The 15,354-nt window shown below is 43.4% G+C and overlaps 1 protein-coding gene across 1 annotated transcript in view; it reads right to left on the bottom strand.

Annotated features, from left to right (window-relative positions):
- DPYD (dihydropyrimidine dehydrogenase) overlaps positions 1 to 15,354 on the bottom strand; it is a 502,649-nt gene that overhangs the window by 229,204 nt on the left and 258,091 nt on the right. The window contains exon 12 of the mRNA XM_077825357.1: positions 2,898 to 3,082. Coding sequence (XP_077681483.1) covers positions 2,898 to 3,082 — 185 coding nt within the window. The remainder of the gene's footprint in view (positions 1 to 2,897; positions 3,083 to 15,354) is intronic.

Here is a 15,354-nt window from a genome sequence, read left to right as displayed (position 1 = left end):
AGCCTGTGCTTTTCAAGCTGGTGGAAGAATGCTGAGAAGCAAGGAATGTTTGGTTTGTTACTGATGGAGAACGTCAAGTGTGAGATCAGCCAAGATGCTTCTGTAAATAATTCCTAGTTTTGAACATAAGGCATTCCCTTTGGAGAGCCCTTGACTCTGGAACTCACACTTCTCTTGAATGCATGCCAGAGTTTGAATGATTTGAGCTTCAGGGCACATGTAAAGCCCATCTGTTTGCTCAGCCTTTTGCCTGAACTAGGCTGAGATGTGAGGAGTGTGCTGTTTAAAGGAAACGACAAGCAATTAACTGGGATGCTGTTTTTTTTAATTTCACATTTTATTGTGGTCTAGAATTGTTTGGATTGGTCTTTTGATGCTGCCAAGCGCGGACTGCATGCTAGTTATATTTTTAGTGGTACTAGTACAGTCAGTGGCTTGGGAAACGGGCAATTATTTTTTATAAATACAAATAGATACATTGTACATGGAACAGCTGAAACCTAAAATGAGCCTTTTTACTAAATCAAACACTAAGAGTGTGAAGAAATTGTCAGCTTTACAATCCTGTAGATGAGAGAAAGTCAATCTATTTCATGAGGGTATTTTTATCTAAAGCAGGGGAGGATTCAACAGTTAGTTCAAAATTGAGGAACAATTTACATATATATGTATGTGTACCCACACACAGAGCAATGTGTTAGGCGTATAAATGCTCGAACATTGTGATCTGGCTCTAAATCACAACTCCCCTAAAAATGAAGTCCCTGATCCTGTTACTAAGATTGCAACTGATGCAAATATTGGTAAAGTAACTGCCAAATTATAGTCTTCCCCACCACAGCAGCCAGATTTTACAGGGACCATACATCCAAATAAATGCCTCTTGGCTACCCATTCATCTAGCAGCTGGAAAGATGACACTTGACATTTGGAAACTTTCCTGTGAAGATTGCTGCAAGGCTTTCCCATTAGCTTCCTGGTGAGACTGTAAGGTCGAATAAGCTGCCTCAAACCTGCAAAGGGTAACCGAAGCACTCTAACATCAAGTCTGTTTGATTTAAAATTCTAAATTCTCAGGCCACAACTTTTCAAACTCCCTTTAAAATGCTCAGTATATTCCACTATACTGAATGTTTCAGAGGAATAAAAAAAATGTCCTTCGACGGCAATGCAGTTATAAGAGATGCTTTGAGTGATGCATGTTTTCATGAGAAGCTGGAGAGGGAATAAGGAGAGAGGGAGGAGATACCCTCACGAGGGTCACAGAGTTGCCAAAACAAATGTACTCACACATCAAAGCGTAGAATGTTTAACACTAAGTATTTGGACGGGGTCTAAAAATACAGCTGACAAACACTGCTTCAGTATAAATGAGAAATATATGTACTGATAGCGAAAACAAGTTTTGAGCCATACAGTATTTTTATGAAGCCACAGCAGACTGAAACAATATGAAGCTGCACACACACACAGTGTCTCATAAAGGGGGGGGGGGGAAGGAATTGCACTGCTACTACCTCAGTTATTCAAATCCATTTTCTTTAGAAAATATTTTCTTTTCTGTTTGTTCCAAAGAATTCTTCGTACTACAAACATTTTTTTAGTGGCTGCCTTTCCACACAAAGGCCAAGGTCTCTGGTCTGCTATGGTCCCTCTGCACCTGATCTAAGACTATAGCTTGCTCACTATGCCTGTTTTTACATTAAACCAGGGGGAGAGAAGAACAGATCACAGCTCTCACTCTGTATCATCTCTACAGCATGCGAAGGGGAAATGCTTAGTCACCTGGTTGCTCAAGGGTTTAAACCCATTAAACCCCATTTCTCTGCACTGGTTTTCTCCATGAATTAGGGTTTGTATTTGCCTTGCTCCAGTAGCCCCATTATCAGATTTGTCAGAGCTGTACTGCAATCCCTTTTTTGTGTGTGTGCGCACCCATGTTTTGTCAAGCATTGGTACACTTGCACTCTATAAATAATAGGATCTTCCCCATGCAATAAGAGTGACCATATTTAATTTATACCTTCTGTGCTGTTCAGAGGTTCTTTTTAATATTGATGGACTCCCCCCCCCCCACATTACCTAAATCATATTTCGGCATAGATCGATTATTGTGGAAGAAGCCATAGCAGACCAGAGACCTTGGTGGAACTCTGAGTTGGAGAGAAGAATATTCTTAAGATTTACACATTTTTTAAAAAAATCTAATTTCAATGTACCAAAGCCATTTTTGTTACTATACATCTATAGTTTTAATTATCTAATCCAGAGGCTCTCAAACTGGGAAGCGGGCCCCCCAGGGGGGCACACAATGCATTTGGGGAGAGAGGGAGAGGGGCATGAGAAGCTTTAGGGGGGAAAATTACTGCGTACATCTGATTCCTCCCGACATATCAGGTCCTCAGATGGCGCTGTGCATTTTGACAGATTTCTGTTAAGCTTGAAAAGAATTATACAAAGCCGTTGCCATCTGTACATTAATCCATTTGCTATGACATGGTGTGCACATTTAATTGTAAGCATCAAACACAATCATAGTTTTGCATTTGCTCTTATTACAATGGATCACTGGCTCTGTTTGAATCAATGCTTTACTGTTTTTAATATTTAGTGAGCGCTGAATGTTGATTCTTTTTTTGTCAGTATATGTACTTGTGTGGCAGGAGGGGAAGTTGTAAACTATTACAGCCACAAAGAAGGGGGGCACAATAAAATAAGTTTGAGAATCACTGATCTAACAGATTTGCAATGCATGTGCTCAAAACCTACATATTTAATTCTAAAAATCCATGGCAATTATTTCAATAACCAGGAAAAAAGCAAACCAATAAATGTGTGTGTGAAAACAAATATTAAGTTGCAGCTGGAAAGGAAAACTACTTTTAAAGACCACCCACCTGTATGTATCTATGCATATACCAGGAAGCTTGTTTTCCATCGTTCACTGATTCCACTGTAGTGTTAGCTAAACCTCCAATGTCACCACCAGCAAAAACCCATGGTTCACTGGTTTGCATGGTCTCTGGATCCACTTCAGGAAGACCCCATCTATTAAACTGGATAGGATTCATGGCTTCTTTTACTGTATTTAAGTGAAAGATAAAAAGGTACTAAGTAGATGATCTGGAGATGGTTTAACAGCATTACTAAGCAATTGTTGCTACAATCCACTGTATATAGACAATGATAAAAGTAAGAAATAAAACATTGTTTTAAAATGTTGGCCACTTATGTTAGAAATGGGAACCATTGTTACAGTCTGTATCACTGTGTTTCTACTTTGACTTCCAGTAGAGTTAATCGAGAAGTGCATTTACTATGGCGATTCACATGCAAAGGTCCAATGCAGGGGTGGCCAACCTGTGGCTCTGGAGCCACATGTGGCTCTTCAGAAGTTAATATGCGGCTCCTTGTATAGGCACCGGCTCCAGGGCTGGAGTTACAGGTGTCAACTTTCCAGTGTGCTGGGAGGTGCTCACTGCTCAACCCCTGGCTCTGCCACAGGCCCTGCCCCCACTTCATCTCTTCTGGCCTCCTACTCTGAGCCTGAAATACCCTCGCCACCCCCCCTCAAGTTTCCTGTATCCCACAAAACAGCTGATTGGGAGGTGCGGGGAACTGCTGATCGGTGAGGCTGCCGGTGGGTTGGAGGCGCTGGGAGCAGGTGTGGGGGAGAGGAAGCGGATAGGCGGCTGCTGATGTATTACTGTGGCTCTTTGGCAATGTGCATTGGTAAATTCTGGCTCCTCAGGCTCAGGTTGGCCACCCCGATCCAATGTCTAGCATATGGAATGAATATGCAACAAGTGTCACAACAGAAACCATTTCTCAGGTGTCTGCTAAGTTAGGTATTTGCAAGAGCTAACTGTACAGGAATATCATGCGGGGAAGAAAGAGGTGGTGTCAATTGCGCCAGAAGGAACAAACTGACTCTGATACGCTATTGATCACTTCCTGAGCACGAACTACAAATCCTGCACAGACTTTATATTGAGATTTACAAGCATACTCAGTGCTGGCTTTCCTCACCTACATCACTGGGAGTTTTACCATTCATATCAATGGACACAGAGTTAGGCTAATGTTCTGCACTTTTGAAAATCCTGCCCTAGTCACCATTGGTGAACAAGGGGCATTCTCACCTTCTTTTATCCTAGCATCATCCATTCATCCCATCCTCATTTGTCTATGCACTCATCCACATTGTATCCAAAATACCTTTCTACTTCCCAGCACAACAAACATATACACTTGGTAGTTTTCAAAGTTGTTGCCCTCCCAGCCTCTGACTCATGTCCCCTTGATCCAGACACAGCAGTGAAATGATGACAGACATATGGATGGATTTTAAGTGGCAGGCTGCAACTTTTATTAAACAAACACAGGGGAGGGGCCCTACTCATCCATCACCCAGAGCTTCCTATACCAGGCATATAATTGGTTCCAGTGTGGGGGTTACAGGGCTCTTACCATATAACCCATAACTTGGGGTAGACTCTCCTCAGCCTACCCTCCAGGACTCAGCTTGCTCTGAGTCCTACAATCCTTCCCCCGCACCCCCCCTCCTTAAGAGAGACAGAGGGGTGGGGACTTCAGCCCATGAGGGCCAAAAGGTCTGACCTGACCTTGGGCCACAAGCTCTCATAAGCCCAAAGCCCATCACCACCATCCCAGTATTTTACTTCTGGGAACCATTCATTTTATCCTTTTAACCACATTGGAAACTGGCCTCAAGTTGCAAAACATTAACAACTCAACCAAGTACCTCAGTTAAGTACTAGGTGAATTCCTGCTTAACCCACTAGGTCTTGAAGATGCTTCAAGGAAGGTGAAAAACACCCTGGTTCTCTGCCAATTGGCCCGTAGGAGAAAAAATTCATTCCTGACCCTCAAACAGGTGATCGCGGCATTTGTCAGGATGCATTCTCAGAGTGAATAGTGTGGGGCTGCTGAAATGGAGCTGAAAGAGGATCCACAGGGCTCTCACCTCAGGTTAAATTCTGGGAGCTAGGGAATGCTGGCGAATCAGCACCCCTCTCCCCTACTGTCCAATCAATGCCAGAGACTCCAAGGGGTGGGGAGGAGCTACCTGGTAACCCTCAGCAAGTGTCTCCCTTCCTTCTTGCTGAGGCTGTCCCCTTTCACCATCAGGCCCCTCATGTTCCCCCACCTGTTGAGGCAGATGAATGGCATTTTTGAAGTTTAGAACTGAAAGAATGATTTTCCACATCTGTTCTTGTAACAGTTTCTTCAGATCTTCAATATTTATACACAGCAATGATCAAGAGAGTCTTCCCTCACAACAGACATGACCCTCTGCCATTTTTAGAAAGTTAATTATTTGGCAATGATTGTAGAAAATTTTGAGACAAAACCTTTTTCCACCTGAAAAAGCTGTTTAATTTAAACTGAAACTTCCCTGGGGAATATGATGATTTTGACAAAATTTTGCTTCTGAATTTTTTTTAATAAAAAAAGCAATTCAACAGGGTTAAGAAACCCTCTCTCAACATTTTCAGAATAAAATGTTTCACTTTTTCATTTCAGAATGAGTTTTTGGACTGAATTTTTTTTATTTTTTATAAATATAAACATTTTAAAAATAGCAAGTCAAAATCAAAATGAAATGTTTCATTGACTCCAAACAATTTTTTTCGGGAATTTTGTTGTGTGGGAACTTTCTGAAATTCATTTCAATTCCAAGCAAGCTAGATTTCGAAACTGCAGGATCTCCCACATTACTCTAGGAATTTTTAGCATGCTGTTCTGTTTAATCTTTCTATTTTAGACACTGTTATCAAAGTGTCATCTGAAACCTCCCAATCTTTTTTTCCCACAATCTTTAATGTATTTATTTTCACAATGCCCCTTTGAGGTGCAATTATACCCATTTTACAAATGGGGAATGAGGAACAAAGAGATGTGGCCTAGGTCACACTGGAAGTTCGTGGTGGAAGAGCAAACTGAATCCTGGTTTCCCAAGATCCTGGCTAGAACTCTAGCCACTGGACTACCGTTCCTTCGCAGCCTATAAATCTCCATCCACTCTTCTTTTTATTTTAGGAAAAGCAGGAATACTATCACAAAAAATCTCCAAAAACACCCACAGCGTGGTATCATTGACTGACCACCTGCTTTGGGAGAAGAGGTCAGGAAAAAGTGTGTGATTGTGTGCGCGCGCATGTGTGCATGAATTATATGTCTGGAGACGACTGAAAAATAAAAAAATTAAAATAGGAGTGTTACAATGTTAACTACAGAATGGGAAGCCCAAGTGCCTGATTCACCACGATGTCAGTCCAGTTTTATGCCATCGCAATTTCAGTTGAGTTACACTGATGGAAATCTGGAGTAATGCAAGGGTGAATCAGACCCCCCAAAGAATTACATGGGAAGAAATATATGCTGTTAAAACACAAAGCAACTATTTTCTCCTCTTTTCCTATGGAACATTATTGCAGAAAAGATATCCTTAGTTCTCTTATTTGTTACACAAACAGAGCAGATGGACAGACTGTACATAAAACAGAAGCTGAAATGCACAGAACACCACACTACTTTTTGTACTGCATGGAACAGTACAAATGGGACATGAATACAAATAACGAAACTTAAGGTCATCCCACCGCCATCTATTAAAAGTCATCTTTCTCAATACAAAACAATTTTTAACTGTGTATTATTTTCCTACTTTAACTTTTAAATTAGCTTCTTTATAAATAGAAAGACATTTTAATTTATAATGAAAAAATATTTTCGAATAAATACTTGTAGCAAATCTTGAAGCCATGTATCAAAATGAGTTATTTTTATATAGCTTTAACTATATTGTGACACCCAAGTTTTTGCAATAAAATGCAGTTTAAAACTACAGTGTTCCTCAGGGACATATCACTAGCAGATGCAGATTGCCAAGGTCAATTAAACTGATGTAGCTGTGCTGTCATATATGTAAAAGAGAAACCTGCTAGCATATGACAAGAATATTTCTCAGTATTTATAGAAAAATGTCAAATATGTGTTGTGTTTTTACTTGAGATGGGCCTAAGTGTGTGTATTTTGGGTTGGCAAAACCTCAGTCAGGTTTTATCTTTCCAAAGTCAAAACCAAAACCACCTGTAGTTTTAGGTTTGGATTTAGAGATTTAGCAATATGTTGGAATACACATTTTTCTCTGCTCATTTGCAACGTTGCCAATTTACATAATCCCCTTCCTCACTTAAAAAATTCTTACCCTTCACCTAGAACTATAATGGGGTAAAATAAAACAGCATGCAGCCGCACAGGCTGAACATTATGAATCTACCTAGTATAGAGGAGCAGTTGGACCACATACTGTATGCTGTTAACGGCCTGCATTGCCAAAACATGCATAGGTCCATGCAGTAAGCCAAGCACAGGCATTACCAAAGTACATGTAGAAGCACACTGTTAGCCATCTTCTAACACTGCTAAGACACAGACATACGGGAGTCTGCCACCAGCACTAATATATGAGAGCAAACTCTTAGTATTGCCCAGAGGTGAAAGTAAGCCGGTACGGTATACCAGTAAGAGGCGGTGTGCCATACTGGGACTGACTTTCCCAAACGGCAATTTAAAGCCCTGTGGTAGCGGCGGCGGGGCTCTGGAGGGGATTTAAAGGGCCAGGGCAGTAGTGGCTGCCGGAGCCCGGAGCCCTTTAAATCCCTACCTGAGCCCTGCTGCCCGAGCCCTGGGGTAGCAGCGGTGGGGCTCTGGCAGGCATTTAAAGGGCCCCTGGGCTCCAGCCACCGCTACCGCCCCGGCCCTTTAAATCCTCCCCAGAGCCCTGCTGCCGAAGCCCTAGGGTAGCAGCGGCAGGGCTCCGGAGGGGATTTAAAGGGCTGGGGCGGTAGCAGCGGCTGGAGCTCCGGGGCCCTTTAAATCCCCGACAGAGCCTGGCTGCCGCTACCCCAGGGCTCGGGCTGCAAGGCTCAGGCGGGGATTTAAAGGGCTCGGGGCTCTGGCAGCTGCTACCACAGAGGAGCCCCAGGCCCTATAAAGTTCTGCCAGAGCCCTGAGCCCCAGGGTAGCTGTGGCAGCCGGGAGTCCCCAGGGCACCTCAGTGATTTAAAGGGCCAGGGCTCTGCGGCAGTAGCAGCAGCTGGAGCCCTGGGCCCTTTAAATCACCCCCGAGCTCCAGGGCTCCCAGCCGCCTCTGCAGCTGGTAGCTCAGGGGTGATTTAAAGGGCCCGGGGCTCCCAGCCGCCACTACTGCAGCTGGAGCCCTGGGCCCTTTAAATCAAGATTTAAAGGGCCCAGGGATTTAAGGCCCTGCCTCTTCCGGTTGAGGCCACACCCCCTGCTCAGGACTCCGGCATACCGGTAAGTCCTCTAACTTACTTTCACCCCTGGTATTGCGCAAATATACGTTCAAGCACACAGCACACCTACAGCCCTTCTTTCATATCCCCTCCCAACTTCCTTTCCAGGCCCCAGACCATGCCCTCCCCTTCCAGAAGCATACACTCTCTGGGGATATGGAGATAATTGGGAGCAGGTGGGATTTCTGCTGGACGGGAAAACAGGTGTAGAGTATCTCTTTGTGTGAGAGTGGAGTACATTCAGAGGCAAAATACTATACTGGGAAAGAAAGATACAAGCACAATATACTCGGTCACATATTTCTTTTCACTCTTCAAATACCTAGGACCCAGATCCAAAGTGCTTTTCGCAACCAAGTTAGATCCAAAATCAAAGGCAGCAGTTTGGATTCAGTATTCCACACTGTAACACACTCTCAAAACTAAATGAAAATGGTACCAGTTTGGGCCTTTATCTATGTATAAAGCAATAAAATAGAGTAACCGCTTCTGGTGCTGAAACTTGACACAGTATTTCACTTTGAAAAATAGCTGCTAAACATGCAAAATAATTGCTTTTCATAGTATTCTTTGTAAACATTAGTGTCCTAGCTAATTATTCAAAGTTTAAAGACTTACTGATTGCAAAAAATACATTTGTGGTTGAATTTGGCAAAAAACCCCAAAACTAAACTAAAGCCTGGACACTCCTAGTAGCTGAAAACAAAAATATCTGAGAAGGTTTTATTTAAAAATATTTAAACAATCACAATATCACACCAAACATAGCCTTCAGACTGAGGCATTTTCTTCAACTTTGAAAAGGAAGTTTCATAAGGAAAATGCAAAAAGATCCTTAACTATAGTGGTATTACTGGGAATACTTCAGTAACATTTATGCAGCAATACATTAGCTTTCATTTAATATCTCAAACTGACTATGGTTCTGGAAAGTATTTGATCATTAGGCCTGTGACCAGAGCTTTCTGGAGAACAGAAGGCTGTGTTGTCTACCGGGAGCTAAGATATGGGATGTGGACCTGGGGCTGAAGAAGATCCTAATCCTAAGCAGGAAAGAATCCACTAATTGTCCTTCATTTGGGAACAAATAATACTGTTAAAGTCTCACTGGGACACATCAAGAAAGACTATGTCAGGCCGGGGAATATACCTAAAGAAATGGAGGCTCAGGTGATCTTCAGTGGGATTCTACATGTCTCTAGAGGAGGAGAGTGAAGGCAAGACAAGATTATGATGATCAATAGATGGCTGAGGCAATGGTGCTATAAGGAGGCTTTGGGATGTTCAACCACTGGGAGGCATTCACAGACAATGGACTGTTTTTATGGGATGGGCTCCATCTGAGTAGGGAGGGTAATGGGCTTCTGGGATGGAGGTTGGCACAACTGCTTACATGAATTTTAAACTTGGAATTTGGGGGAGATGGTTGGGAGATGCTCATGCAATTTCCATGCCTGATTCCGAAATTGAGTGGAAGGAAAGTCAAATAGAAGAGAATACAGGAAAGGCAAAAGGAACAACAGAGAGTAGGAGAATGCAGAACAAGGGGAAATATAGTGCCAAAACTAATTACAGTAACCGTCAATTAGGCAATACTGGCAGTAAAATTACTAATCTGGTGAGGAATTAAAAACATTGGTAAATGTTAATTGGGATAAAATACAAGAGACAATGGATCATACTGAAAGATGAACTATCAGGCTAGAGAGAGGTTACTAGTGGAGCTCCTCAGGGATCAGTCTTGAGTCCAGTTTTATTTAACATTTTCATTAATGATATTGGCACAAAAAGTGGGAGTGTGCTGATTAAATTTGTGGATGACATGAAGTTGGGAGGTATTGCCTATATGGTGGAGCACTGGCATATCATATGAGAATATTTGGACAACCACAGGATGCATCAGGCAAAGTATTTCCAGTAGAGAGAGAGAGAAGTATTACTACTATTGTACAAGGTACTGGTGAGACCCCCATCTAGAATACTGTGTGCAGTTCTGGTCTCCTGTAACAGGGTAGGCACACACCTCTCACAAGCGCCCCCCTTTGGCCAATTGCATCCTTGCAATCTCTCAGTTTGGAACGGGGTTGCACCTGCTTCTCACAAGCACCCCCTTCTGTTTGGGTGTGAGCCTGCTGTTTCTTAGTTCTGGGTTGGAACTGGGTGGCACTCACCTCTCACAAGTCTCTCCTCCCCCCCCATCCTCCAGCCGATGGTTTGTTCTGCGGGTCTTCAGTGACTCAATCCTCTGCCTGAGTCACACTGTCTGTGGGTTGAACAAACAAACAAAACCCTTCCAGGGTATACAGTCTTTACTTCCTGCAAAGGCTTTCTCCCTGGAGACACTGCCCTCCTGTAACAATCCATCGCGGTACCTTCAATTGGTATGTCCTTTTCGGCAGCCCTCCCTGGGCTTAGTCTTTAACTAGATCAGCGGGGCCCATCACAGTACCCTCGCCTGGTCTGGCTAGGTTCTGGGCTTTTACATTGCTAAGTTCCTTCAGCCAGCCAGGAGCTCCTTCTTATCTCCCCCCATCTTCAGCAGCCCTCCCCGGGCTCAGTCTTGTCCACACTGTTGCTTTTCTAGCCATCCAGGCACCCGGTCCTCCCTCTTCCAGCTCCAAGCAACAACTGACTGTCTCTGCTGCTCCTTGTTTATATGGCTCTCCTGGCCCAACTGGTTGTTCCAGCAGCCCCTCTGATTAGCTGCTTCCCATGCAGCCACTCTAGGCCACCTGGAGGACTTCTCCTCTGCTCTTTTCTGGGGCAAGGTGAGACAGGGCTGCAAGGCATTCATCAGGGGGCCTCCGGACCTTGTCCACCCCATAACATCTCCCATGTTTAAGAAAGATGAATTCAAACTGGAACAGGTGCAGAGAAGGGCTAGTAGAATTATAAGAGGAATGGAGAACCTACCTTATGAGGGGAAACTTTAGGAGCTTGGCTTGTTTAGCATAACAAAACAAAGGCTGAAGGGAGATATTATTGCTCTCTATAAATACATCAGAGGGGTAAACACCAGGGATGGAGAAGAATTATTTAAATTAATAGTCATTGCTGGCCCAAGAACAAACGAACATAAACTGGCCATCAACAAGTTTAGGCTTGAAATTAGACATTTCTAACTACCAGAGGAATGAAGTTCTGGAACAGCTTTCCAAGAGGAGTAGTGAGGGGAAAATTCTAACTTGTTTCAAGACTGAGTTTGATAAATTTATGGGCGTAGGGATATGATGAGGTTGCCTACAATGACATATGTCCCGGCTGCGACTCTTATTTGCAACTATCTCCAACACTCAGAGATGTGACACTAGATGGGGCAGGCTCTGAGTCACTACAGAGAATTCTTTCCCAGGGGTTGGCTGATAGGTTTCACCCACATGCTCAGGGTCTAACTGCTTGCCATATTTAGGGTTGGGAAGGAATTCCCTCCCTGCCCCCGGTCAGATTGGCAGAAAGGGATAGCTCAGTGGTTTGAGCATTGGCCTGCAAAACCCAGGGTTGTGAGTTCAATCCTTGAGGAGGCCATTTAGGGATCTGGGGCAAAAATTGGGGATTGGTCCTGCTTTGAGCAGGGGGTTGGACTAGATGACCTCCTGAGGTCCTTTCCAGCCCTGAGATTCTATGAGATCCTTGGGGGTTTCACCCTCCTCTGCTGTGTGGGTCACAGGTCAATTGCCAGTTTGAGCTAGAGTATATGGTGGATTTTCTGCAACTTGAAGTCTTAAATCAAGATTTGAGGACTTCAGTAAGTCAGCCAAAGATTATGGGCCTAGTACAGGAGTGAGTGGGTGAGGTTCGGGGGCCTGCAATGTGCAGGAGGTCAGACTAGATGATCATGATGTTCCCTTCTGGCCTTACAGTACATAAGTTATTGCCTGAAGCCAGCCCATCTCAGCATATAAGGGCCTGTGTGCTTATTTTAAGTAATTCTATCCTGCCAACCTAAATTCCGCTCATTGGATTCATCTGGATGTTATCAGTGTTCTTTCCCTGTCCTAAATCTTTGTATATTTTGACGTGTGATATTGATAATTTGTGTTTTAATGGTTAAAAAGCTGTAACCTTTTGAATCCCAACATCTAATTATCATCTGTTCCTCTTTTTACTGAAGAAAAAAACCTGCTAAGCCTTTCAAAATGGATGAGATTTGAAGTGGAATCCATTCAGAAACTGAGGACCAGCAGCCAGAGGTGAAAGTAAGCCGGTTCCGTCCGGCCCTTCAGTGGCCGGAGCCCCAGGTCCTTTAAATCACCTCCCAAGCCCTTTAAATCGCCTCCCAGTCACTGCGGGGAGCCCTGGGCCCTTTAAATCACCGTCCGAGCCCTGCCGCCACTACCCCAGGGCTCAGGCAGTTGGGCTCGGATGGCACTTTAAAGGGCCGGGGCTCCCCCGCAGCGGCAGGAGCCCTGGGCCCTTTAAAGTGCCGCCAGAGCCCTGTCACCGCTACTCCGGGGCTCCGGCAGCCAGGCTCGGGCAGCGATTTAAAGGGCCCGGAGCTCCGCTGCCGTGGTGGTGGCTGGAGCCCCGGGCCCTTTAAATCACACCCCTGAGCCCTGGGGCTCCCAGCCACCTCTGCAGCTGGGAGCTCTGGGGGTGATTTAAAGGCCCCACCTCTTCCGGTTGAGGCCACACCCTCATTCAGGACTCCAGCGCACCAGTAAGTCCTTTAAGTTACTTTCACCCCGGCCAGCAGCCAAGTGGGAATCTGGCTGTGAAATGTTGGATCCCACCTACAGTTAGTGGGTATACTTAGGTAACTTATTAGACAAGGAGTTTTATCTAATATAGAAGCATAAAGCCCGAGGTTGCATCTTTACGTTTGTTTTCTGTGTAACTTGTATCTGTTGGCTCTCTCTTACTTTTTCATCTTTGAATCTGTGGGTTTTTCTATTAAATGAACCTTTTGTTCATTTTTATCCCAAGCAGGTCTCTAGTGCAAACTGTGTGGAGGGTGTGCACCAAAGTAAGCTGGTATTTAGGGGAATGGTTTCACATTTTGGAGGGTGATGAACCAGAGGGGAAAAGTGTAGTACTTGAGAACTCAAGGAGGACATATTTGGGGAAACTTGGGACTGGAAAGGCTGTTGGTGTCATCCTGCAAGGAGTAATTAGGCTGGTGGAAGCCAGTAAGTCTTTATGATTGTGGGCAGGCTACTGGGTGTCAGGGATCTGAGCCATAGCAGCACAATATTACAGCATCCCAAGGTTACAGGGCAGGGGGTGACAGAACACCCTGATCTGTGTGATCCCCAAATCATCACAAAGAACTTAAGTCTTCACAGACTGAGGTGCCCTTCATGAGGACCCTCATTACCCCCCTGCCCCCTCCCCCCAGAGAGGGAGGGTGAGAGGATTCAGAAGCAGGCTGAATACTTGGAGGCTGGCTGAATGACCCAATACAGGCTATTTGCCATAGAGGCGCTTTAACACTGAACTGGACCCAAATAAAATGTTTCGGTTTTTGTTTGTGGTTTACCCTCTCCCATTAAAGTTTAAGAAGTTGTGGCCTTTCACTTTAAAATCCATCCCTGTGTCTGTGTTTCATTCTTCTGAAAATTCTGATCAAATATATGTATATAATTGAAAGGGATCCTTCTGGATGAAAGACAGCATACAACTGAATTATTCTATTGTCATCAAGTGACACTATCACAAACACCACAAAGGGAAAGCATCTAATGTGTATTCCACATTTGTTGTATTCATAGTGCAAATAAACACAAATGGAAAGGCAGCAGCAAACTATACCACTTGCAAAAACAATATTATTAAAAAAGATTACTGAAAAAATATTTTAATTAACAAAACAAATTGAATGGAAAAGATTCCTCAAATAAAGCTTTAAAAGTGAGTCTGTGTGTATTTGACTGCCATGACTAATTATGTTGCCATGTAATGTGTGTTCAATTTGAGCTTATTTAAATAGCAGAAATACTCATTAACTGCAGTATATCTGTGAAGCTTCAGTAAACAGTTTAATGGTTTTTATGTTTAACCATTTCCATAATTCCTGTAATTTTGGCTTTAGACACTCATTAATGTTATTTTTGATATCCATTTTACAGACTTCTTTACTGTGAAAGGGCATCAAGTACTTTATTACAATCTGAAAATACAATAACTCACTTAATCATATGTGTAAGAATATAGCTACCTTACATGTAAAAAGTCTGATTCACTGCCAATACAATCCACATTGTAAGCTGCAGACGCAATGGTACAAGCACATTCCACCGACCATCCCTGGCCAATTGTGGGCTGCCCTGACCTGCATCAGCTTCCCAAAGCAGGCGAGGCAGGTGAGGCTAGGTCCACACATGCTGGGAAATGTGCCTATTTGTTCTCTAAGCAGCCCCACCAGCAAAGCTCCTATGGAAGCCTGGCTGTAAAATTAATGGCAGCAATTCTGCTATTGTCCCTCTACCAGTGCAGATGTTCTGCAGGTGAAAGGGTGTACAACTTGTCATTACACAAACAATATCAATAGCCGAACTCCTATCGATTTAAATGGGACTAGTATTTGAACCCTTTGTAAATTGTGATATTACTCTGCCCACAGTGTACATTTCTGTGGATAGAAGACTTTACTCTCCAAGACTGCAAATCTGTCATCTTTCCTAAGCACTGTCATCTTTCCTAAGCACTAAATTATTTTTAAAAAATACACTCCAAAAGTTGGCAACTTTTCTGCCTCTGAAATATACTACTGCCTGTCTAGAAAACATCAGTTAGGAACCAGGACAAAGGCCTCGCAATACCAATCATTTAGAAATTGTAAAACTGTAAATATGAAGATCTCACAAACCAATATGTAAACTGTATTTTGCAAATGTTCTATCTAATATTGCTGTTATATCACATACTGTTCTCTCTGTCACCCTGATTGCTTAATGCACCCTTTTAAAATGGCATGGAATTGAAGATGAAACTATTTCTTTTCCCTTTTAAAAATAATTTGTATGCTACATCCCCACTCATGCAAGTTACCACTTTATAAAACCAAAAAAAC

The sequence above is a fragment of the Eretmochelys imbricata genome, chromosome 8 (assembly GCF_965152235.1).
Source record: "Eretmochelys imbricata isolate rEreImb1 chromosome 8, rEreImb1.hap1, whole genome shotgun sequence".
NCBI classification, from domain to species: domain Eukaryota; kingdom Metazoa; phylum Chordata; order Testudines; family Cheloniidae; genus Eretmochelys; species Eretmochelys imbricata.
This window is presented reverse-complemented; position numbering and strand designations above follow the sequence as displayed.